Here is a 27,314-nt window from a genome sequence, read left to right as displayed (position 1 = left end):
GTGTAATATCACATAATTAAGAGTGCAGTGACAGAGTTCATTGAATAAATTATAAAGTCATTGAAACACAGATCTGTTAGTAACACTGACCTAGGATCAGTTGTAGCAAAAACAAGTCACTAAAGAAAGCGATTAAATGTGGCACAAAACATCGTTCATATATACAGTGTGGTCCATTGATAGTGACCAGGCCAAATATCTCACGAAATAAGCATCAAATGAAAAAACTACAAAGAGCGAAACTCATTTAGCTTGAAGGGGGAAACCAGATGGCACTATGTATGGTTGGCCCACTAGATGGTGCTGCCATAGGTCAAACGGATATCAACTGTGTTTTTTTAAAATAGGAACCCCCATTTTTTATTGCATATTCATCTAGTACGTAAAGAAATATGAATGTTTTAGTTGGACCACTTTTTTCGCTTTGTGATAGATCGCGCTGTAATAATCACAAACGTGTAAATACATGGTATCATGTAACATCCCGCCAGTGCGGACGGTATTTGCTTCGTGATACATTACTCATGTTAAAATGGACTGTTTACCAACTACGGAAATGGTCGATATCGTGTTGATGTATGGCTATTGTGATCAAAATGCCCAACGGGTGTGTGTGCTATGTATGCTGCTCGGTATCCTGGATGACATCATCCAAGTGTCCAGACCGTTATTTAAGGAAACAGGAAGTGTTCAGCCACATGTGAAATGTCAACCATGACCTGCAACAAATGATGATGCCCAAGTAGGTGTTTTAGCTGCTGTTGCAGCTAATGCGCACATCAGTAGCAGACAAATTGTGCGAGAATTGGGAATCTCAAAAACGTCAGTGTTGAGATTGCTACATCAACATCAATTGCACTCTTACCATATTTCTATTCACTAGGAATCGCATGGCGACGACTTTGAATGTTGTGTACAGTTCTGCCACAGGGCACAAGAGAAGTTACGGCATGATGACAGATTTCTTGCACATGTTCTATTTAGTGACGAAGTATCATTCACCAACAGCAGTAACGTGAATCAGCATAATATGCATTATTGGGCAACGGAAAATCCACAATGGCTGCGACAAGTGGAACATCAGCCACCTTAGCGGGTTAATGTATGGTGCGGCATTATGGGAGGAAGGATAATTGGCCCCCAGTATATCCATGGCAATTTAAATTGTGCAATGTATGCTGATTTCCTATGTAATGTTCTACCGATGTTACTACAAGATGTTTCACTGCATGACAGAATGACGATGTACTTCCAACATTATGGATGTCCGGCACATAGCTTGCATGCAGTTGAAGCAGCATTGAATAGAATATTTCATGACAGATGGATTGGCCGTCGAAGCACCATACCATGCCCCGCACGTTCACCGGATCTGACGTCCCCGGATTTCTTTCTGTGGGGAAAGTTGAAGGATATTTGCTATCTTAATCCACTGACAACATGCGTCAGCGCATTGTCAATGCATGTGTGAACATTACAGAAGGCGAATTACTCGCTGTTGAGAGGAATGTCTTTACACATATTGCCAAATGCATTAAGGTTGATGGACATCATTTTGAGCATTTATTGCATTAATGTGGTATTTACAGGTAATCACCCTGTAACAGCATGCATTCTCAGAAATTATAAGTTCACAAAGGTACATGTATCACATTGGAACAACCGAAATAAAATGTTCAAACGTACCTACGTTGTGTATTTTAATTTAAAAGACCTACCTGTTACCAATTGTTCGTCTAAACTTGTGAGCCATATGTTTTGACTATTACTGCACCATCTATTAAAAAGCGAAAAAAGTGGTCCAACTAAAACATTGATATTTATTTACGTACTACATTAATAAGTAATAAAAAATGGGGTTCCTATTTAAAAAAACGCAGTTGATATCCATTTGACGTACGGCAGCGCCATCTAGTGGGCCAACCACAGCGCCATCTGGTTTCCCCCTTCAAGCTAGACAAGTTTCGTTCTCTGCAGTTTTTTCATTTGAAGCTTATTTCATGAGATATGTATATTAAGTATCACATTTTGCGTATTGTCTTGTAGTAATCAACTGGATAAAAGTACATTGCAGTAGTTCACAGTTCAGTCCTTCATGAGAATCACCACAGTGAAGAACAGCATGTACAAATGACAATGGTAGTTCACACTTCCTATCGATGACATTACTATTCAATCAAAATATTCATAAATGTTTTTTAGATATTGACATTACTGAGTTTTCGTGGATACTGATTCACGCATTTCTATGAACTACTTGCACATAGCTATTGATTGAGCAGATACCAGAGCAGACTCAACAGAAATGTTACATGTTTGTCAGCTCAGCTTGCAGTGGGCGCAGGCTGCCGACTTTTGAGTGACATTAGATTAGATTAGATACAGTTTTCATTCCATAGATCCAAAAATGAGATGATCCTTGGGAGTGTGGAAAATGTCAGACACAACATAGGAAACCTGGAATATTTGATATAATACTCACTTCCCTGATAATTTGTCAGGAGATTTTCAAAATATGTGAATATATTACAGTAAACTGGAACTGTTTATATAAACAGAATTAATACACTGTTACATAGTTATGAACTTTTGATAAATTTATCATACAAAAAATACCTAACTGATGTGACTAATTGCTGTCAAAACTAAACTCTAACAGACATTTTTACCTGTGTGGATCTAACAGTCCCTGTCAAGTTATTCATCTATAGAGCAGATGTTGCCTACCAAAAAGTCCTTCAAACCCTGTTTAAGCTGTGCCTTATCTGAAACCAAGTTTTTAATGGTTTGCTGGCAATTTGTGGAAAATTTGTATTCCTGAATATTGGATCCCTTTTCAGACCAAGGTAAGTGATTTTATATCCATATTTTGATATGCAGCTCCTTGTATCGGCCGTGTTTGCAGTTAAAAATTTTTGTATGTGAGGTCTGCCAGTTATGCAAAGCACCGTTTTTCTCAGTTCACAAACATGTTTTGGAACCACTGTGCCATCATCAGTGGGTTTTTGTTTTTTTATTTATTCTTTACATTTGGTGTGCATGAACTTTTTGGATCACTTTTGTGTTAATTACTACAAGTATCTTGTCATGTTTTCATGTGGCAAGCTCTTCCATTCTTCATTCACATAATGCTGAGATGTTGCGATGCACAAATAACGTAGTAAAATACTAGTTTTCAAAAGCACTTGCACTTCTTATCGCTATAAACATGCCTCCCCCTTCACTGTCCAGCCTGTCTCTCCGGTATACATTCCAATCTGAGCTTAGAATTTCATTACTGTTTACATTTGGTTTCAGTCAACTTTCTGTCCCCTGTACTATGTGGGCATTGCGACCGTTTATTAATGAGAGCAGTTCTGGAACCTTTTTATAGATGCTCCTGCAGTTTACTATTAGCACATTAATATTGTTATTCCCTGTTGCATTTTGCCTACTCCTACCTTGCCACGTCTCAGGAGGTGTCTTGTCGGGCCTAGGGAGGGAATTCTCTAACCTAAAAAACCCACATGTGCACTCCACACGTACTCCGCTACCCTTGTAGCTGCTTCCTGCGTGTAGTGCATGCCTGACCTATTCAGGGGGACCCTACATTTCTCCACCCAATAGCGGAGGTCAAGAAATTTGCACCTCATATCTCCGCAGAATCGTCTGAGCCTCTGCTTTAAGCCTTCCACTCGGCTCCAAGCCAGAGGACCGCGATCAGTTCCGGGAATGATACTACAAATAGTTAGCTCAGATTCCACCCCGCGAGTGAGGCTTTCTGCTTTCACCAACTCCGCCGACCGCCTGTATGTACTGAGGATGACCTCTGAACCCAGACGGCAGGAGTCATTGGTGCCGACATGAGCAACAATTTGCAATTGGGTGCACCCAGTGCTCTCTATCGCCGCTGGCAGGGCCTCCTCCACATCTCGGATGAGACCCCCCGGCAAGCAGACAGAGTGTACACTGGCCTTCTTCCTCAACCTTTCCGCTATTTCCCTAAGGGGCTCCGTCACCCGCCTAATGTTGGAGCTCCCAATCACTAATAAACCCCTCCCCCCATGTGCCTGCTCGGACCTTGCTGAAGGAGCGGCCACATGTCCACTCACAGGCAGAGCGGGCGATGCCACACGGCCAGCCTCTACATTGACCGTCCGCCTCGTGCACCGCGAACACCGCTGAACCAACCACTCCCCATGGGGAGAGGGTGGCCCAACCGCGCCCGGTACCCGCGAAGATGTCTCGACAGCAGGGACAGTGGGTGAAGCATGTAACGCCTGGGGTGTACCATGTGACGCACCTGACTCCCCACTGCCGCTACACTCAAAGGCAGCAGCCTGAAGACGGCTGACTGCGGCCATCAACACGTTCAGCTGTTCGTGAACAGTGACCAGCTCCTCCTGCATCCGTACACAGCAGTCACACATCCTATCCTTCCTAAGAAATCAATTTACTGTAGAGAGTTAATCAACTTTTAACTAGACTGCTAATTCACTAAAGGTGGCTGATAGTTGACTAAACTGTGGTCGCTAGACATTTCTTATAGAAAACAATGAAAATAGCACTACCTATCTGGACTGTATTCAAAACAAACACTAGCACTACTGGCACTATGGCTGACTAAAGGGACTCTCTCTGACTGTATTCAAAACAAACACGAAATCTAAGGAACACTATTACTAGCACTCGACAATTAAAGCTTCCTAAAAGCAAAAACACACAGAATAAGAAGTGACAAGTAAGAAAAATACAGTTAATACTTAAATCAAGGTAGCTCGCTGCACAGCAAACGTGACTCAGATGGCAGTTACTACGACACTTGCGATAATTTTGTTCCAAACGTTTTTGGAATTAAAGAATTGATATGTAGTTGCTACCGCATTCACTTGTTGGTCATAGTAATCATTTAATGAAGTGATTACATGTTCATGAGACAGTGCACTTGAAGTGGCATTAGGAAAAAGTTTTTGTAGAAGCCTAAACACTGCACTTCCATCTGTTGGTAATACATAGGTAGTTTCACAGTACCTCGTACATTGTGAGCGATGAGGTGCGCTTCAAATTGGGACAACCACTTGAGCCATTCCTCTTCTTGTTCACTAAACTGTCAAAAAGGTGGTATAGCAACTGTAGTAGGCGGTGCTTGTTCCATTGGGCACACAGTGGTGGCCAGTAGCTGCTGCACTGTGTTGAGTAATGTGGAGATCTGTTGTGTCTGGAACTGAAACATCTGCATTAGCTGTGTGGCTAAGGCACATGAGCAGGGGGTGGGACAGATGAGGTGGGCATGTCGGAAGACACAAATGCAATAAACAGACAAGGCAAGCAAGCAAAGAAAATTTTCTGCAATGCCCACATGAAAACATTGATTAGCAATAACGACAAAAAATGGTTAAAGCAAAGAAAATGCCCTGCAAAGTAAAGAAAAGAAAGAATTAAGGCACCAGCAAAAACAGAAAATTCCGTGGTCATCTGGCACTGGGTTCAGCCGATACTCGTCACCAAATGTGGAGTCCAGCCCACTCGTCTCATATAGGGTCCCTAAAGGATGCTGTGTTAACGGAATGCTACACAATAATTCAGTCAAATCACGTTAATAGTTTTTGATACAGTAAAGAAGATAGACAATACTTAACTTTGAATTTACAATGGTGTCGCAAGCGATGGGTGACGTGCAACGAATCAAAGTCCTCTGCTGTATACAAGGTCCATGTAAGCAATTGATGTGGATCACACGTCACTGCTATGGTAGTGCTCTCCTATTACTGGGCGAATACTGTCTGGCTGAGGCTGGCAGGAGCGGCGCTTGTGTTCTCTTCAGCTAGAGGGCACTCCTGTCTGGTATGGTCCTTGTCAGTGGGCTATTGGCTGACATCGGCTCACCACCTTCTTTGCTTTTGTGATCTCCGTCTTTGTGCCGGCACTTGTTGATTTGCCAAAACAGTACAACCAGATGATGGCGGCACTAGGATTGTGTTTATCAACTGTCATTTTCTAATGTGAAGTTCCTTTATCTGCCAGTTACATATTGGATTTTGCACACTCATAACTTATGAACTTTGTCCAAGGGTTGTAAAATAGATATGCAAGTGTAAACAAGTCATACATTTACTACATATTGTTTGCTCTGGGTTTAAAAGGTGTGAAGGCAGCAAGACAGGTTGGAACACTTGTGCTGTGTGTGGACCATGTGCTTTTGGACAAGACTCATCAGTAAAGAATCTTACTGTTCAAGAAACATTGTTCATTCTATCATGACTCATTTTCTACATTCAAGAAGTCTCAATAACTGACATGTGTCAAAATAGCTGTGGTACGCCATTTGCATACAATAGACAAAGGTCAGGCCATCATGTCACTCATTAAGAATTCCTACGTGGTATTGCTACTGATGTCGAGTTATGATGTCTTTATGTTAACATCTTAAGAGGAAATTGATGACTGAGCCGTAAGACAAGACATCTCCTCCAGGAAAGGGCGGTATGAACATAATATTTGACCAGTGGATGTTGTACACTACGAAAATCTCCCCAGGGTTGTGCTTCGCAGTTGGTGTTTGTTGCCAGCAGCTAAGAACTGTAATTCATCATACCATGGTAACCTTACGACCAAACTGTATTTGAATAAAACAGAAAGTAATGTAACACGAACATGCCCACAACAGTACGAATGAATAAGATATTATTCATTCTGGACTTCAAAACACTGCGTTTATTTGCTGTCCTATGTCAAACTGAAGCAGTATGCAAGTTTGGCATTAATTAGTTATTGACAAACTGCCTATTGGCTTCTGTCTTGGGTTCTTCGGCCGACGTTCATCTAATGATTTTTCTGACGTTTCGCCAGCACGAGTGGCTGGCATTGTCAAAGCTTCACTCTCCATTGCCGGTGGTGAACTGGAGCCGAGCTCGCGGGCGCAGGCTATATGTACCTGGCGCGCCAACGTCCGAGGGCTTCTCCGCGGTCATTTCCGGTGCGGTTCTCCTCTTGCTGCCTGTGACGGTCGTTCGCTGCAGTACGGGAAGCCAGGATCCATTGACCTTAAGGCTTTCCTCTTTCTTGTTCAAACTGTTCGCGTGTTTTTGTTTTTCTACAGCTTCTCTGAACAAGCGCGTGTGATAGTGCTTCTCTACAGCCAGAACTTCCGTGTCGGCGAATTTTATTACGTGGTTGGTCTCATTGAGTGCGTGCTCTGCCACAGCCGATTTCTCCACCTGCCCCAACCTACAATGTCGCTTATGCTCGTTGATCCTGTTGTTGATGGATCGTCCAGTCATTCCGACATAAACTTTTCCGGATGTGCATGGTATACGGTATATTCCCGACATTGCAAGTGGGGTCTCTTTTCTCCTTCGCCGATCTAAGACACTCTTTGATCTTCCTTGTCGGTTTGAAAATCGTCTTTACGCCATGTCTGCGCAATATACGGCCAATTCTGTCCGTCACTCTGGGAATGTATGGCAGAAAGGCTGTACCCGACATTTCTTTTTCTGGTACCTTACTTCGCTGAGTGTTTGGCTCTGTTACACTTCTAATATAATTTTTGGAGTACCCATTGCTCCTCAGGACAGTTTCCAGGTGTTTCATTTCTCGTTTGAGGTGTTGCGGCTCACATATTCGTCCTGCTCTCGTTAAGAGCGTACTAATCATGCCTCTTTTCTGGCTCGGGTGGTGGTTTGACAGTTTGTGCAGGTATCGGTCCGTGTGTGTCGGTTTTCAATACACGCTGTGTCCCAGGTTTTCGCCGTCCCTTGTGATCAGCACATCTAGAAATGGCAGTTTCTTGTCCTTTTCTACTTCCATGGTAAATGTTATGTTGGCATGGAGGCTGTTCAAGTGTCTTAGGAAGTCACCGAGCTGTTCTTCACCATGGCTCCACACCACGAAAGTATCATTGACGTACCTGTACCACACCTTAGGTTTGCAAGTCGCCGAGTCCAGTGCCTGTGCTTCGAATTGTTCCATGAAGAAGTTGGCCACCACTGGACTGAGAGGACTACCCATGGCGACGCCTTCCAGCTGTTCGTAGAAATCGCCATTCCGCGTGAAATAGCTCGTGGTGAGACATGCATGGAAGAGCTTTCTGATGTCTAGCGGGAAAATGGAACCGATGTGCTCCAGAGCATCACTGAGTGGCACTTTCGTAAATAACGAAACAACATCAAAGCTGACCAGGATGTCGTTTGGTGCAAGTTTCAGTTTCTTCAGCTTCTCAATGAAATGTCTTGAGTCCTTAATGTATGTATCGGTCTTCCCCACGTGTGGCTGGAGCAGAGAGGCCAAGTGTTTTGCCAGTTTATATGTCGGTGATCCAGGAGCGCTAACGATCGGTCTCAGTGGAACGTTGTTCTTATGGATCTTGGGTAATCCATACAGCCGAGGTGGTAGTGCTTCTGTGTTGCGCAGGTTTCTCTGTATGTCCGCCGGCAGAGAAGACGCCTTGATTAATCGATTCGTATTCCGTGTGATACGTTGCGTCGGATCTGCGCTTAGTTTTCGGTACGTCGGCGGATCTAATAGGTCTCGGATCTTTTGCTCATAATCTTCGGTCTTCATTACGACGGTCGCATTCCCCTTATCGGCAGGCAGTACCAATATACTCTTGTTGGCGTTGAGATTCTTAATGGCTTGTACCTCTTCTTTCTTCAGGTTGCAAGCTGGTGGTTTTGCTCGGCGCAGTATCCTGGCTGTTTCCGTGCGTATTTCCTCTGCCCTTTCACAAGGAAGGGCACGAATGGCTGCTTCGGTGTTGGCAATGATGTCCTCCATAGATATGGTTCTTGGGATGATAGCGAAATTCCCTCCTTTTTGAAGAACAGACACTTCCTCTTCAGTCAATTGCCGTTCAGTGAGGTTGACCACTGTGTGTGACATGTCGGGAATCGCCTTGTCGGTCTGCTTCCAGCATCTTTCAAACTTTTTCTTCTGTCGCTCGGTGCAGCACTCGAGTTCGTTCTGCATGCTCCTGTGAGTGATGCTGTTGATCTTGTCCCAGTCGTCTCGATGCATTCTGCTACTTAGTTGATAGAAGATGTCCAGAAGTTCCTGATCCGTTCTTGCCAAGTCTCTCCGTGTTGTATGTATTCGCTCACGAAGAAAAGCTCGTTCAATTCTGTCGTAGATACGATGTGCTTGGGCGGTAGTGAATAGGCGCTTACACCTCAAGAACTTCGGTGTAGCACATTCGTCTCGGCAACGTGACAGAAAGGCGAGAGAGGACATCAGTCGCGCTTTCTTCTTCCGTCGTTGGTCAAGGCGTCGATACAATCTGCAAATCTCCTCCCCGTAGAGGCGTAATACAAAATTGTTAAGGCTTTCGTGGCCACCTGTTGACAAATTGCCTATTGGTTTCTGTCTCGGGTTCTTCGGCCGACGTTCATCTAATGATTTTTCTGACGCAGGTGGAGAAATCGGCCGTGGCAGAGCACACACTCAATGAGACCGACCATGTAATAAAATTCGCTGACACGGAAGTTCTGGCTGTAGAGAAGCACTATCACACGCGCTTGTTCAGAGAAGCTGTAGAAATACAAAAACACGCGAACAGTTTGAACAAGAAAGAGGAAAGCCTTAAGGTCAATGGATCCTGGCTTCCCGTACTGCAGCGAACGACCGTCGCAGGTAGCAAGAGGAGAACCGCACCGGAAATGACCGCAGAGAAGCCCTCGGACGTTGGCGCGCCAGGTACATATAGCCTGCGCCCGCGAGCTCGGCTCCAGTTCACCACCGGCAATGGAGGGTGAAGCTTTGACAATGCCAGCCACTCGTGCTGGCGAAACGTCAGAAAAATCATTAGATGAACGTCGGCCGAAGAACCCGAGACAGAAGCCAATAGGCAGTTTGTCAACAAGTGGCCACGAAAGCCTTAACAATTAGTTATTATTTATTTGTTGATTTTGGCTCTGACTACCTGTAGCTCTGTTAGGAAATGGCTTTCAGTGAGACTGGAATTGTGACCCAAAACAATCCTTGCTTCAGAAGCAAAGACTGTAACTGAAGTGCTGCTGTGAGAGTGTCTTCTTTATTGTCCCAGTGGTGGTTAGAACTGATAAACTGCAATGTAAAAGATTAGATTAGTTGCAATTTCCACATGAAATGACCTCCCTAAACTCAAAAGCACAAATTATCACAACTTTAAGGAAAATAACCCATATTATTCAATCAAGCTGACAAGGAAATAGAAAGTGAATTTGTCACTGTTTTTACACGTCATCCACGAAGTAACTCTGCATTTACACTTTTGCCATACATATTCTATGTTGTTACCAAGTTTCAGTTATACTATGAGCAGGAAGAATTCGTTACACCGGACAATGTGAATCCTGGTGCGGAAGTGAGTACCTCTTGTCTATGAAAGATAAAGCGAATGAGGGACTGAATACCAAATGCTTATGTCAATGAGTTCTATTCCTGTTTCTGAGCTACAGCATGGTTACTATTAATACTCAGATGTTCTGACTGAAGATTAAACACATAAATCAGCAACTGCCACAATTATTTCTTTTTTTTTTTCTGTTGTAAGCACATTGAAAACTGACAAGCTAATTCACCAAATGTGATTCGCCTATCTGGAGTGTCTGGAGTAGTTGTACTGCACACATTATCTTTTTATCATTATAGACCTTGAAAAAATTTATCATAAGAATTCTGTCATTGGCAGCGCAAGGGAATGTTTGGTAAGCTGCGAATAAAATTAGCTGAAAAGCAGGCTCGAAACAACTGTGTAAATATTGACATCAGCAAATATGTGTGATGTTAGATCAACAGAAGCTGCTGCTAATGTGGAAGGAGAAGCAGTTGTCACTAGGACATGGAATAAGGAACAAAAAATGCAGACAATAATGTCTGAAATAAGTCATTCTTAGCAACACTGCCATTAAGCATATAAATACTGAATGAATGACAAGTGTCTACTCATAATGATTACAGTATACCCACTGCTGATGTTTTGTCAGTAAAAGTGATGGGCATCCGTGATGAAGTCCTTTGCAACTTGCATTATGGTTAAGATGGATAGATACCAAGATGACAATATGCCCATGCTGAGCATTGTTCTAATTTTCTATGCAGTACTACACAGTTGGTGCACAGTGTAACTAAGTTCCTGGTGGTATCATTTATAAACAACACTTCTATCCTACCACAATATTCAGATGGAAATTGTAAGGGTGTAATTGGCAGCACAGGTGGACAGACAGTTCTAGCACCTACAGAGAACCCATATACTGCTGATTCATGATGCTGAACCACACAGTTCCGTCATCGCTCAGTCTTAATTTCTGCTCGTAATAGAGTTGCTCAGCAGTGGGTGAATAGCATCCATAAGCTGGTACCCCACACATTATATGCCATTTAATCGCAGTGAAACGTCATATGCTCACGTTTTTCAGGCAGCATCTCAACCCCCCCCTCGTCCCTGCCCCCACCCAGTAAACTGTCATCTCATTTTGGAAGTGATAAACAACTGTTACAGCCTACCACACCATAATTCACGCCCACTCCCTCTCCATCTGACAACAACAACTGTCGATGTTTCTTACAGCATGATACTGGATGCAGTTTGATGTCTACCTTATCAGCTGCTTGTTGTCATCTTCTTTGAGTGGTCATTCTGCTGTTCCTCAGAAGATGAATATGTCAGATAAATACTAATATTTTACTGTGGTGAACAACCAATGTCCCCATTCTTCCAGCTCAACCATTCAAGATGTAATGAAAATGAGTGACATATATGCACTTACGACTTACAAACAGTACTATAGTAGTAATTGGCAATGTGCGGTGAATTCCATCACTCATCTGATGATTATAAACTCAAGTGTTTAGTAGGATTCCTTTAGCTGATTTTATTGTGGTTGTTTTCAGTTAAAATAAGGGAAGAGGAAAAATATCTGGCTTTAAACATACGTTTGTAGTGAGATCTGAATGTATGGCTGCAGTTGCAGCAGTACACAGCTACTGAGATTTCATCAACAATGTGAACATTTTCGCAATATTTTAGTACAGTCTAAGGCATAAATTAGCTGCTATAATTATTTGTTTTATGTTTAATTTAACATATGGCAACCTAATCCAAGCATATTATGCACATTATTAGGCCATCAGGATTTTCTCAATCCTTGGTTGTGTCAGTCTCCCTCATCAACCGACACAAAAGTTAACAAAATTAATATTTCCCCACCTTTGCCCTGCACATTGTGTACTTAAATTTGTGTGGAATGTGTTACTTGTGCAGTAAATTTGGCAAAAACAGTGTGTTCTGGATGTTGTGACTCGAACAAGTGCATGTAGTGATAAGTGCCCAATGTGTGTATGTTGACTGACTGACAGCCACGCCAGCACACAGTGAGACATAAAGTGGAAGACATCATCTTGGCTCTGAACGCAGTATGACGATGTGACTATCTGCACATTCTTTGCATACCCAAAGTGAAAGTATGTTCCCACATCCGATGGAGCATGCGGAATCAGTATCATGTCATTAGGCATCAGAATATTAACAAGTGATTGACAACACTCTTATTACCCCAACAGGAAGAGTGGTTACTCGCAGAGTAAGATGACATGACATCTAAATTTATAAAACACGCATGAAAGGAACCAAAGAGCATTTCTGCACTTGATGTTGATGTTGATGTTGTTGTTGTAGTTGTAGTTGTTGTTGTCTTCAGTCCTGAGACTGGTTTGATGCAGCTCTCCATGCTACTGTATCCTGTGCAAGCTTCTTCATCTCCTAGTACCTACTGCAACCTACATCCTTCTGTATCTGTTTAGTGTATTCATCTCTTGGTCTACCTCTATGATTTTTACCCTCCACGCTGCCCTCCAATACTAAATTGGTGATCCCTTGATGCCTCACAACATGTCCTACCAACCAAACCCTTCTTCTAGTCAAGTTGTGCCACAAACTTCTCTTCTCCCCAATCCTATTCAATACCTCCTCATTAGTTATGTGATCTACTCATCTAATCTTCAGCATTCTTCTGTAGCACCACATTTCGAAAGCTTCTATTCTCTTCTTGTCCAAACTAGTTATCGTCCATGTTTCACTTCCGTACATGGCTACACTCCATACAAATAAATACTTTCAGAAACGACTTCCTGACACTTAACTCTATACTTGATGTTAACAAATTTCTCTTCTGCAGAAACGCTTTCCTTGCCATTGCCAGTCTACGTTTTATATCCTCTCTACTTTGACCATCATCAGTTATTTTGCTCCCCAAATAGCAAAACTCCTTTACTACTGTAAGTGTCTCATTTCCTAATCTAAACCCTCAGCATCACCCGATTTAATTCAACTACATTCCGTTATCCTCGTTTTGCTTCTATTGATGTTCATCTTATATCCTCCTTTCAAGACACTGTCCATTCCGTTCAACTGCTCTCCCAAGTCTTTTGCTGTCTCTGACAGAATTACAATGTCATCGGCGAACCTCAACATTTTTATTTCTTCTCCATGGATTTTAATACCTACTTCGAATTTTTCTTTTGTTTCCTTTACTGATTGCTCAATATACAGATTGAATAACATCGGGGAGAGGCTACAATCCTGTCTCACTCCCTTCCCAACCACTGCTTCCCTTTCATGCCCTCGACTCTTATAACTGCCATCTGGTTTCTGTACAAATTGTAAATAGCCTTTCACTCCCTGTATTTTACCTCTGGCACCTTTAGAATTTGAAACATAGTATCCCAGTCAACATTGTCAAAAGCTGCAATGCTAGAAACGTAGGTTTACCTTTCCTTAATCTTTCTTCTAAGATAAGTCGTAGGGTCAGTATTGCCTCACGTGTTCCAACATTTCTACGGAATCCAAACTGATCTTCCCTGTGGTCGTCTTCTACCAGTTTTTCCATTCATCTGCAAAGAATTCGTGTTAGTACTTTGCAGCTGTGAATTATTAAACTGATAGTTTGGTAATTTTCACATCTGTCAACACCTGCTTTCTTTGGGATTGGAATTATTATATTCTTCTTGAAGTCTGAGGGTATTTCGCCTGTCTCATACATTTTGCTCACCAGATGGTAGAGTTTTGTCAGCACTGGCTCTCCCAAGGCCGTCATTAGTTCTAATGGAATGTTGTCTACTGCCAGGGCCTTGTTTCGACTCAGGTCTTTCAGTGCAATGTCAAACTCTTCACACAGTATCATATCTCCCAATTCATCTTCATCTACATCCTCTTCCTTTTCCATAATATTGTCCTCAAGTACATTGCCCTTATATAGACCCTCTATATAGTCCTTCCACCTTTCTGCTTTCCCTTCTTTCCTTAGAACTGGGTTTCCATCTGAGCTCTTGATATTCATACAAGTGGTTCTCTTTTCTCCAAAGGTCTCTTTAATTTTCCTGTAGGCAGTATCTCTCTTACCCCTTGTGAGATAAGCCTCTACATCCTTACATTTGTGCTCTACCTATCCCTGCTCAGCCATTTTGCACTTCCTGTCGATCTCATTTTTGAGACGTTTGTATTCCTCTTTGCCTGCTTCATTTACTGCATTTTTATATTTTCTCCTTTCATCAATTAAATTCAATATTTCTTCTGTTACCCAAGGATTTCTACTAGCCCTCGTCCTTTTACCTACTTGATCCTCTGCTGCCTTCACTACTTCATCCCTCAGAGCTACCCATTCCTCTTCTACTGTATTTCTTTCCCCCATTCCTGTCAATTGTTCCCTTATGCTCTCCCTGAAACTCTGTACAACCTTTGGTTCTTTGTTTATCCAGGTCCCATCTCCTTAAATTCCCACCTTTTTGCAGTTTCTTCAGTTTTAATCTACAGTTCATAACCAACAGATTGTGGTCAGAGTCCACATCTGCCCCTGGAAATGTCTTACAATTTAAAACCTTGTTCCTAAATCTCTGTCTTACCATTATATAATCTATCTGATTCTCGATAGTAGTTAACAAATAAATAGCATTTCTGAGAAAAATATTTTTTTGTTTGCATCTCTTGTATCACAGCAAGAGTTTTATTTGTGAGTGGACCTTGTGTCACCTTACACATTATGGCATGGGGACATGTAAGGATGGTGAATAGACCTCCAGTTCTCCCTTACTACAGTGAAAATCTCTGCGCATGTGTGCATTCAGCACTGACTCACCGTTGCCATGACACTTTACGCAATTCACTGCTGACACACCACAGTTGCCAGATCATTCAGACAGCATTCAGTAAGTCAAAAGGATTGTCGTTTCAAAGTCATATTCATCCCAAAATGGAGTATTAGTCGAAGCAGTTGAGTGTTGCAGCAGTTATACTTAGATAATTACCATACAAATAACTTGATAGCCCAAAAGGGCGTGTTAGTGTGAAACTGTAGGGAATTTATTAAGATCAGACTCAAGAATTGAGGCACACTGAAAATATAAATTCTCATCTATAAGGTGCTTTTCACATTTCTTTGCAAAGCATTAGTAGCAGTTACATTGTAATCATTGGTAATAGATGATATTGACAACTGTGTAATCAGACTAAGGCTGCTCAGAGAAAGATGCAGCATCGCACTGTCCACCGACTTTGCACAACATTAGTGTTGGTGCACTTAATATAGCACTGACTAATTAAATAAAGGTAGCATAGTATTATCTTCCCTTCCTTTGACCAGCAGCTCTTATGAGGCTCTGCCTGCATGATCCTGCTACATGAGGTATGCACTGCTGTGTGACTATGAACACCTTCGCTACCATACCGCCTCACATTTCCATCAAGAACAAACACAGAATGGAATTAAAAACCCATAATGTTTGAAAGGAAACATCCATCAATTTGCTCAGTCCAGTATGCAAGGCACCTTTCTCGTTAGTACTAAGTAGACATATAATTAATTCTTATGGTAAATACATAAATTCGGCAGATAACTGCTTAGGCAAATTACTGTCTGCTAAGCAACTGAAATGACAGTCATTACACAGGTTCTATATGTTACAGTCTGTTAAGTAATCAGTTTGCTGCAGTATTGCTTCCACTGTTATGAAATATACTGTCCATAGGTTATTTGACTCAATAGACGTTTCACTTTGAGTCACAAGTATATGACATGTTTTAGTTGTATCACAAGACAATGACTAACGAAAGGGTGCCTGCCGTTAACATCTCATTACACGCATTGTCTGAAAAACAGTTATGTATAAAATTCCATCTGAAAAGTTTTTGACAACCCAGTCATAGTCGATAGACTTTTAGGACTGGAGCTGAATTTCCATATCTCAGTAGATATTTGCTTGGAATTTTGATACCTAAATAAATCGTACATTATAAGCAGCAGAGTGTTGGAAAATTAATGTTTTCGCCTAGCCTACAAGGTGGCCATTTTATGAGTAAATTACAAAGTCTTGTGTAATTTACTGTACAGAAAACCTCCTTTTTCTCTTAATTCATTCTTGCAGGTTTAGGGGCCGCAACTGTGTGGAATAATTACATCCAAATCAGTCAGATTAAGCAGTTCCATAATGTAATGTCATAGACCACTCATCCAGTATGCCGTGGATGCAGATAAAGCGTGGGTTGCCAAAAATGTAAGTGAACAACTGGCTTATAAAAAGTGTACCACATGATATCGCACCACAACAACAGAAGAAACATTATCTGCAACCTGCACAGGCCATGATTTCAATTGCAGCAAACGATGAGATACAGCTGCACGTTAACAGAAGGCACCATTGCCGATCAATTTCTGGCCACTCACTGGCACCGCTTTCCTCTCAAGTACTCCAACAGCCATCCTAGCAGCTAACAATGAACAAAACAGTTCTACATTAAGACAATTTAGCTTTAAGTAACAATGTTCAGTATGAGTAAATGCCTGATGATGACCAAAACATACATGAAATGGGTTGAAATATGTTAAATTACACATAAAATAAGTAACAATTAATTTCTGGCTTAGCCTGTACTAAAATAATGAGAGAATGTTCAGTCTCGATGATATGTCACTAGCTGTGTACTGCTGCAACCATAGCCGTACATTCAGATCTCACTACAAATATGAAGCGAGACATGTCCTCTTCCTCTATTTTAACTGAATATGACCACAACGAAATCAGCTAAAGGAATTCTATCAAACACTTGAGTTCATAATCGTCAAGTGACCGATGGGAGTTTCTGCTGTATTTAAAGCAGAATTTCTGGTTTGATAGTGATTTTGTAAAGTAAAATTCATAAAACGGCTGCAAAAATGTGTAAATAAGGTGAATAATTTTTATTACATTTGTGGTGAAATAACATTTTCCTCACAGAAATGCAATCTGACGCCTCTTGTGAAGACTGTCTATCAGCATTATTTCTATGTGAAAGTAGGGCACCAGGATAAGTCTTGGGCACCACATATATGTTGCAATGCAATTTCAGCTAGACTGTGAGAGCGGTTGAAAAATAAGAAATAATCTATCGCTTTTGGTGTGCCTATGGTTTGGTGGGAGCCAACAGACCATACAGATGACTGCTATTTCTGCTTGCCTCCACCTACAGAGGCAGGATTGTCTATAAAGAAAAGAAGAACAGTTCATTATCTGAATCTTGGATCTGCCAATTGATCCAGATTCAGGTAGTTTACTAGTTTCTACTTCACTGAAAATTGTGTGTTTCAAGCAGAAAATGAAGAGAGTGTGGAACAAAAAACCAATCAAACCTTCCACATCTGTGGCCATGATTTTGAGGGGAAAGATGATAAACCACACAGACTGAGTCTAGTGGAATTGAGTGATCTCATTATAGACCTTAACCTGTCAAAGGAGAAGGCAGAAATTCTTGGGTCTCGACTACAGCAATGGAATCTTTCCAAATGTGATGTCACAATGCCACAGTACCAAAAGTGTCACTGACTCCCTTTTTGAAGAAGAAAAACAATCTTGTTGTTTCCTGCGACATTAATGGCCGGGTGAAATCTTTAAATTTTAACAATGATCCAACTGAACGGAGACTATTCAAAGACTCTTCCAAGATCAGGTTGGAAGCTGAGTTACTTCACAATGGCAACCATCTTTCTTCTATTCCTGGTTGTCATGCAGTTCACAAGAAGGAGACATGCGAATATGACAGCCCTCTTGGACTCAATCAAATGTCATGAATGCAAATGGAAAATCTGTGGTGATCTAAAAGTTATAGCCATACTTTTAGGAACGCAATTGGGTACACAAAACATTGCTGTTTCTTTGGGACAGTAGGGATATGAAATCGCATTATATTGAAGCAGATTGGCCTGCAAGAAATCTGAACTCAAATGAGAAAAATGTTGTTGCCGAGCCTCTCGTGGACCCAAAAGATGTTCTTCTTCCACCCGTGCATATCAGGCTGGGTTTGATGAAAAATTTTGTCAAAGGTATGAAAGTAAAGGACACACCTTTAAGTACCTAAGATAGAAATTTCCGAAATCAAGTGATGCAAAAGTGACACAAGGTATTTTTATCAAGCCATAAATTCGAGAACTTGTAAAGGATCTCGCATGTGACCAAGTTTTGGAGGGGAAAGAAAAGGACACTTGGGAAGCCTTCAAGAGAGTGGTTTATGGATTTTTAGGCAGCAAAAGACCTGATAACTACACTCAGTTGGTGAAACTGCTCCTGCAAAAATACCACCTACACTCAGGTGGTGGCAGTGGTCCTGGAAAAGTACCATAACCTTAGATTCAACATGTCCCTTAAAATCCATTTTCTCCACTCCCAACTAGACTTTCTCCCTTCCAGTTGTGGCACTGTCAGTGATGAACATGGCAAAAGATTCCATCAGGACATTTCTGTTATGAAACAAAGATATCAGGGCCATTGGAATGAACCAATGCTTGTGGATTTCTATTGATCTTTGTGTAGAGTTGCTCCAGAACTCTGTTACAAGAGGCAAGCTAAAAGATTTCACTCCAACTATCTGCAAGATATTCTTCCAGCAATTTAGATCTCTTAACATGTAATAACCATTTAAAAAAAATTCAAATACACTTTCAATGTTGTTAGCATATTTAATTAAAATTTTCTCTTAATCCGTTAATATGAAATACTTTCACCTAGTGTGTAACACAGAACTAGAGCTAAAGAAAATTTTTCATTGTCGTATTCACTTTTCTTTATCCAAAATGAGTAAGAATTGACTCATGAATTGCAGGAAACATTCAGAAATTGCTTTTTGTTGGTGAGTGCTAATTATCCTCCAACAGAATGCTGTAATTACATTACAACAAGTTTGATATAATGTGAAACTAACAGATTTCTGTACATACAATCTAATATATGGATAACACTTTCAATTTATGCCTGCCAGTACTATTTGACGCGTGTAACTGAGTACCGTAAAAGTGTTCTGAGACAGTAATTTTATATCGAAACTTTTTCATACGAAGAACCCCACCCCGTAGGGAACTCTCATATCGATAAAAGCATTAGGCACTGGAAGGACAGTATCACAAGAACTCACAGTATTCTTTACTCGTGTATTTGTTTCTGTACGTACATTCCCTCAGTTCTCCCCACTCTGTACACGTAACTTCCGCAGTCGTGCCGTTCTCAGTTTATACGAGCACATTATAGAATAAGTGTGGCATGCTATTTCAGGTGGTTCACCTATGTACGCCAACTGCCCCGGTCTCGACGCCCGTAACGAAAGGCCAGAATCTCCCGACCCTTTTGACACGTCGCGCACCTACTGCTCGGGTGGTGAGACTGGGAACGGGAACGGGACCTTCTACTACGGCAGCGGCAGCAACGGCGGGGGTGCCTTTTACTCGCCGGGCGGCAGCAGCAGCGGTGCCTTCTACTCACCAGGTAGCAGTGGTGGTGGTGAGCCGGCCAGTGCTTACTACTCACCCGTGCCTGCAGAGTCCCCCTCCAACTACACTGGGATGCTCGGGATGGCTACAGAGTTTTCACGGCTCTCTGTTGCCAGTTCTTCACTTCCAGTAGCAGATGCCAAGTAGGTACTCTCATCAGTTCAGCTCAGTTAAGTTTGTTTGCCCGTGCAACAGATCGTAACTGCGATCCACAGCTAGGATATGGAATGAATGCATTTGAAGATTATAGTACAATATCTCTGACAAATATTTGGAAACGTGCTGACCATTTAGACGATTGTCTGATGCTATCTTTTTTTGACAATTTATTTTTATTTATGATAATGTACAGGAACTTCCGGTTGCAAATTAAGAATTATTTAGGCACAGATGAGTCGCCAAAAGGCAGAAGTGCCGTGTTATCGATAGACTTACAAACAAAAGGTACGGAGTTCTGTTAGACTTCAGAATGCTCTTCATTTTTCTAACTGTAGAAAGAACATGCAGTCACACACACACACACACACACACACACACACACACACACACACACACACACACCTGTCTCTCTACATTGTGCAGCAGATGGCTGGGCATGTGTTGCATAGACTAGGGCGTAAGATAACTGCACACAGCTAGCTGATGAGGGGTGGACAAATTGGGTGAGGGTACTGGAGCAGGGGATGGTGCGCGCGCGCACACACACACACACACACACACACACACACACACACACACACACACACACAATTTTTGGGTGGGTCAGTGAGTTATCTCAGGTTAGGTTAGAAAGGTTACTGTAGTGAAGGATGTTCTGTAGGGATAGCTCCCATCTGGTGGTGGAGAAGATTCAGATAGCACACGTTGTGTTATTCTCTGCTGCTTGTTGTGCCACCTTCTTTTTGGCAACGGTTTGGCAGTGGTCATTCATTATAGTTGACAGCTGGTCGGTTGTCATACCGATGTAAAATACTTGACAGTGGTTGCAGCTGAAACGGTATATAACGAGGCATCTTTCACAGGTGGCCCAGCCTCAGACGGGGTAGGATAAGCCTGTGACGGGACTGGAAAACGTGGCGCCAGGTGGATGGATTGGACAGGTCTTGCATCTCGTCTTCCACGGGGGTATGATCGACACCACCTAGAGAAGAGGCTGCAGCGCGCTCTTATGACGTCACACGAAGTGGGCCCGTGTTGGCGTGGTACGGTACCGAAAAACTCGAGAAGCCTGGCCTGCAAATCTTTGTCAGACAGTTTTACAGAATCTGTTCCGTAAAAAATAATTGATTTCTGAAATACTTGTAGCTTTATATGCCAGATTTGTACTGAAGTGCCCGTCATTTCGATAATGGTCATAACTATTGTTGTATTTCACATACGAGTATCAAATTCGAGAACATTGCAATCAAAAATAGGGGTCGCTATGAATTTGTGTTTGGTGCATATTACAGTGCCAAGTATGAAATACGGGTGAGATTTTGAAACTTTCGTGAAACTTAGGATCGATATCTTCCTCTGGTCTCGAAAATATTGAGCATCTGCAGCAACTTCACTTCCGATTGCCGGCACGTGGGAATGAAATTTTTATAACGCCTCTCATATCTCGTAAACCACTGGAGATATCAAAACGAGATTTTGGCAAATTATATAATGCAAAGAGGAGAGTACTTTGCTGTACAGTTAAAATATGGGGCTTTATCTATCATGGTATAGCAGAAGCTGTAGTTTAATGATAATTATATATCATCATCATCATCATCATCATCATTATTTAAGACTGATTATGCCTTTCAGTGTTCAGTCTGGAGCATAGCCCCCTTATAAAATTCCTCCATGATGCCCTATTCAGTGCTAAAATTGGCGCCTCTTCTGATGTTAAACCTATTACTTCAAAATCATTCTTAACCGAATCCAGGTACCTTCTCCTTGGTCTGACCCGACTCCTCCTACCCTCTACTGCTGAACCCATGAGTCTCTTGGGTAACCTTGCTTCTCCCATGCGTGTAACATGACCTCACCATCTAAGCCTGTTCGCCCTGACTGCTACATCTATAGAGTTCATTCCCAGTTTTTCTTTGATTTCCTCATTGTGGACACCCTCCTGCCATTGTTCCCATCTACTAGTACCTGCAATCATCCTAGCTACTTTCATATCCGTAACCTCAACCTTGTTGATGAGGTAACCTGAATCCACCCAGCTTTCGCTCCCATACAACAAAGTTGGTCGAAAGATTGAATGGTGCACAGATAACTTGGTCTTGGTACTGACTTCCTTCTTGCAGAAGAGAGTAGATCGTAGCTGAGCGCTCACTGCATTAGCTTTGCTACACCTCGCTTCCAGTTCTTTCACTATGTTGCCATCCTGTGAGAATATGCATCCTAAGTACTTGAAACCATCCACCTGTTCTAACTTCGTTTCTCCTATTTGACACTCAATCCGTTTATATTTCTTTCCCACTGACATTACTTACGTTTTGGCGATTATAAAACAAGGATGATGTAACTTACCAAACGAAAGCGTTGGTATGTTGATAGACACACAAACCAACACACAAAATTCAAGCTTTCGCAACCCATGGTTGCTTCATCAGGAAAGAGGGAAGGAGAGGGAAAGACGAAAGGTTGTGGGTTTTAAGGGAGGGGGTAAGGAGTCATTCCAATCCCGGGAGTGGAAAGACATACCTTAGGGGGAAAAAAGGACAGGTACACACACACACACACACACACACACACACACACACACACACACACACACACACACACACACACATCCACATATATACAGACACAAGCAGACATTTGTAAAGGCAAAGAGTTTGGGCAGAGATGTCAGTCGAGGCGGAAGTACAGAGGCAAAGATGTTGTTGAATGACAGGTGAGGTATGAGCGGCGGCAACTTCAAATTAGCGGAGGTTGAGGCCTGGTGGGTAAAGGGAAGAGAGGATATACTGAAGGGCAAGTTCCCATCTCCGGAGTTCTGACAGGTTGGTGTTAGTGGGAAGTATCCAGTGCCAAGTGGGGCACTTTTGTGGTTCTTCTGTGGGAGGTTCTGGGTTTGAGAGGATGAGGAAGTGGCTTTGGTAATTTGCTTCTGTACCAGGTCGGGAGGATAGTTGTGGGATGCGAAAGCTGTTTTCAGGTTGTTGGTGTAATGGTTCAGAGATTCCGGACTGGAGCAGATTCGTTTGCCGCGAAGACCTAGGCTGTAGGGAAGGGACCATTTGATGTGAATGGGTGGCAGCTGTCATAATGGAGGTACTGTTGCTTGTTGGTGGGTTTGATGTGGATGGATGTGTGAAGCTGGCCATTGGACAGATGGAGGTGAACGTCAAGGAAAGTGGCATGGGATTTGGAGTAGGACCAGGTGAATCTGATGGAACCAAAGGAGCTGAGGTTGGGGAGGAAATTCTGGAGTTGTTCTTCACTGTGAGTCCAGATCATGAAGATGTCATCAATAAATCTGTACTAAACTTTGGGTTGGCTGGCCTGGGTAACCAAGAAGGCTTCCTCTAAGGGACCCATAAATAGGTTATTGTTGGTATTTCTGGCCTTCGAAAGTGAAGAAGTTGTGTCAGGATGAAGCTGGCTAAGGTAATGAGGAAAGAGGTTTTAGGTAGGGTGGCAGGTGATCTGCATGGAAGGAAGTGCTACATCGCAGCGAGGCCCTGGACATGCGGAATATTTGTGTATAAGGAAGTGGCATCAATGGTTACAAGGATGGTTTCCGGGGGTAACAGATTGGCGAAGGATTCCAGGTGTTCGAGAAAGTGGTTGGTGTCTTTGATGATGGATCGGAGACTGCATGTAATGGGTTGAAGGTGTTGATCTACGTAGGCAGAGATATGTTCTGTGGGGGCTTGGTAACCAGCTACAATGGGGCGGCCGGGATGATTGGCTTTGTGAATTTTAGGAAGTAGGTAGAAGGTAGGGGTGCGGGGTGTTGGTGGGGTCAGGAGGTTGATGGAGTCAGGTGAAAGGTTTTGTAGGGGGCCTAAGGATTCCTCGAAGCTCCGCCTGGACATCAGGAATGGGATCACCTAGGCAGACTTTGTATGTGGTGTTGTCTGAAAGGTGACGCAGTCCCTCAGCCACATACCCCCGACGATCAAGTACCACGGTTGTGGAACCCTTGTCCGCTGGAAGAATGACCATGGATCGGTCAGCCTTCAATCACGGATAGCCTGGGCTTCAGCAGTGGTGATGTTGGGTGTAGGATTAAGGTTTTTTAAGAAGGATTGAGAGGCAAGGCTGGAAGTGAGAAATTCCTGGAAGGTTTGGAGAGGGTGATTTTGAGGAAGAGGAGGTGGGTCCCGCTGTGACGGAGGACGGAACTGTTCCAGGCAGGGTTCAATTTGGATAGTGTCTTGGGGAGTTGGATCATTAGGAGTAGGATTAGGATTATTTTTCTTCATGGCAAAGTGATATTTCCAGCAAAGAGTAAGAGTGTAATACAGTAAATTTTTTACGAGGGCTGTTTGGTTGAATCTGGGAGTAGGGCTGAAGGTGAGGCCTTTGGATAGGACAGGGGTTTCGGATTGGGAGAGAGGATTGGAGGAAAGGTTAGCTACTGAATTAGGGTGTTGTGGTTCCAGATTGTGTTGATTAGAATTTTGAGGTTCTGCAGGGAGTGGAGCTGGAAGTGGGAGATTGAGTAGATGGGAGAGACTGGGTCTGTGTGCAATGAGAGGAGGTTGAGGTTTGCTGGAAAGGTTGTGGAGGGTGAGTGAGTTGCCTTTCTGGAGGTGGGAAATCAGGAGGTTGGATAGTTTTTTGAGGTGGAGGGTGGCGTGCTGTTCTAATTTGCGGTTGGCCTGTAGGAGGATGCTCTGAATAGCCGGTGTGGATGTGGAAGAGGAAAGATTGAGGACTTTTATTAAGGATAGGAGTTGACGGGTGTGTTCATTGGCTGAGTTGATGTGTAGGTGAAGGATTAGGTGGGTGAGGGCAATGGATTGTTCAGTTTGGAACTGGTATAGGGACTGATGGAAAGAAGGGTTGCAGCCAGAGATGGGAACTTTAAGTGTGAGGCCTTTGGGGGTAATGCCAAATGTCAGACAAGCCTGAGAAAATAAAATATGGGAGTGTAATCTGGCTAGGGCGAAGGCATCTTTGCGGAGGGAATGTAAATAAAACTTAATGGGGTCCTTGTGGGGGTGTTGTGAGGATGACATGGTATTAGAAGGTGGAAAGTGTAACATGGGACTGAAGTGAAAATGAAAATAAAAATATATGTGGAGAGATAAAGGTGAACTAGAAAGCAGCTGGAGATCTGGTGTGAAAAAAGTCAAAAAAGTGTTGGTTAAACCTTTAATTCACTGACTGTTTATGTGGTAGCTGTTTATAGAGCTCCCTCGGGAAAGCTGAGTACATTCACCAAGCAAACAATCACTTTTAACTCACCTGGTCTCAGAAACAAAAATAATCATGCTTTGTTATTGTAATGTAAATTTTCTTTCCTGTAAAAATGCGACAGATTTTGAGCGTGTAATGAGCAGAGTGCAGTTGTTGACTGTCTCACAAGAGTTGCAAAGAACTTCACGTGCCTGATTGACAGTACTCTGTAGATAAAAGAATTAGCAACATATGTGTAAGTGAAATTTTAGATGTCTTCCTGACCATGATGGTCAGCTGTTCAAAATGCTTTCTGTAAGCCATGCAAATAACAGTAGTTTTATCAATAGGACGTGTATATGAGGCAACAGTGAAAATATGCAAACCTTCAGCAGACATTTGCAGCAGTTGTAATGAGACAATGTATCAAGCTAAAAAGTCAATAATAAATTTAACCTATTTCTAGATTAATTTATTCCATTGTTTGAAGCTGTATTTCCTAAGAGAATTTCATAAAGTGTCTACCTAAGTGACTGCAGGAAACAGTGACTCACTAAGGGAATCAACCTATCCTGCAAAACAAAGGGAACACTGTATATGATATGAAGAATTGTATTAAACTTCAGGACAAGGGAAACTGCAATTCACATTTGCACTTTAGTAACTCCAGAGATAGATCAGAAATCACTGCTCGTGACTACAGCAAGTTTAATTCTTTGTAATATGTACACAGATTACTGTAACATGAGAATTGTGGTCCTCAGCATGTTTAAAATAATATAATTATTAACAGTTTATGTTAATGTAGGACGTATAAAACTCTAGAAGTAATAAACAATAATTTATTTAAGTCAGACATACGTACATGTACTTCCTGAAAAAGCTGTTACAAAATCCAGGTCACAACGTGAAAAATGACACAGTTGCAAAACATGTCAGACGCATATAACATGCTACGAGGGTCACTCCAAAAGAAATGCACACTATTTTTTTTTTAAATCCATCTTTTATTCTACATGTTTGGAAGTTTTACAGTGTGTAGATACATCCTTTAGGAACAATATTTTCATTTCTCCACATAATTTCCATCCCTCAACTGCCCTATGCCATCTTGAAACCAGTGCCTGTATACCCGCACAGTAAAATTCTGGACCAGCCTGTTGGAGCCACTGTTTGGCAGCCTGCACAAGGGAGTCATCATCTTCAAACCTTGTTCCATGAAGAGAGTCTTTCAGTTTCCAAAAGAGATGATAGTCACATGGAGTCAGGTCTGGACAGTAAGGCAGGTGTTTCAGTGTTGCCCATTTGAGTTTTGTGATTGCTTCCATGGTTTTTTTGACTGACATGTGCCCGTGCATTGTCGTGCAACAGCAAAACATCCTGCTTTCGGTGATGTGGTCAAACACGACTCGGTCGAGCTTAAAGTTTCTTCAGTGTCGTCACATATGCATCAGAATTTATGGTGGTTCCACTTGGCATGATGTCCACAACCAAGAGTCCTTCGGAATCGAAAAACACCATAGCCACAACTTTTCCAGCAGAAGGTGTGGTTTTGAATTATTATTTTTTTTCCTTGGGTGAATTTGCATGATGCCGCTCCACTGATTGCCTCTTTGTCTCTGGTGGAAAATGATGGAGGCATGTTTCATCACCTCTCACAATTCTTCCAAGAAATTCATCTCCACCATTCTCGTACTGTTCCAAAAGTTCGCTGCATACCATTTTTCTTGTTTCTTTGTGAGCCACTGTCAACATCCTGCGAACCCACCTGGCACAAACCTTTTCTAACACCAACATTTTCATTATTCTGCAAACACTTCCATCCCTTATCCAAACATAGCGTGACAATTCGTTCACAGTGATGTGCCTTGTTAGCAGTCACCAGTACGTTAACTCTCTGCACATTGTCTGGAGTGTGTGCAGTACGAGGCCTGCCACTGCGAGGACAATCCTCAATATTGCCGTGCCCGCTTTCATCACGTAACCTGCTTTCCCACTGACTAACTGTACTGCGATCAACAGCAGCATCTCCATACACCTTTTTCAACCTCTTGTGGATGTTTCCCACTGTCTCGTTTCCACAGCACAGGAATTCTATGACAGCATGTTGCTTCTGACGAACGTCAAGTGTAGCAGCCATCTTGAAGACATGCTGTGACGGCGCCACTCACAGGAACAGGTTGAACTAAGTTTGAAAACAAGGGGGAGGGATGTATCGACACACTGTAAAACTTTCACACATGC

The 27,314-nt window shown here is 42.4% G+C and overlaps 1 protein-coding gene across 3 annotated transcripts in view; it reads left to right on the top strand.

Moving 5' to 3' along the window:
- LOC126473599 (activated Cdc42 kinase Ack) overlaps positions 1-27,314 on the top strand; it is a 516,119-nt gene that overhangs the window by 361,164 nt on the left and 127,641 nt on the right. For all 3 annotated transcript variants that reach the window (XM_050100753.1, XM_050100752.1, XM_050100754.1), the window contains one exon: positions 19,525-19,882. In XM_050100753.1, the coding sequence (XP_049956710.1) occupies positions 19,525-19,882 (358 nt within the window). The remainder of the gene's footprint in view (positions 1-19,524; positions 19,883-27,314) is intronic.

The sequence above is a fragment of the Schistocerca serialis genome, chromosome 4 (assembly GCF_023864345.2).
Source record: "Schistocerca serialis cubense isolate TAMUIC-IGC-003099 chromosome 4, iqSchSeri2.2, whole genome shotgun sequence".
NCBI classification, from domain to species: Eukaryota; Metazoa; Arthropoda; class Insecta; order Orthoptera; family Acrididae; genus Schistocerca; species Schistocerca serialis.
The sequence above is the reverse complement of the archived record's forward strand: the minus strand, read 5'-3'. Positions and strand labels throughout refer to the sequence as shown.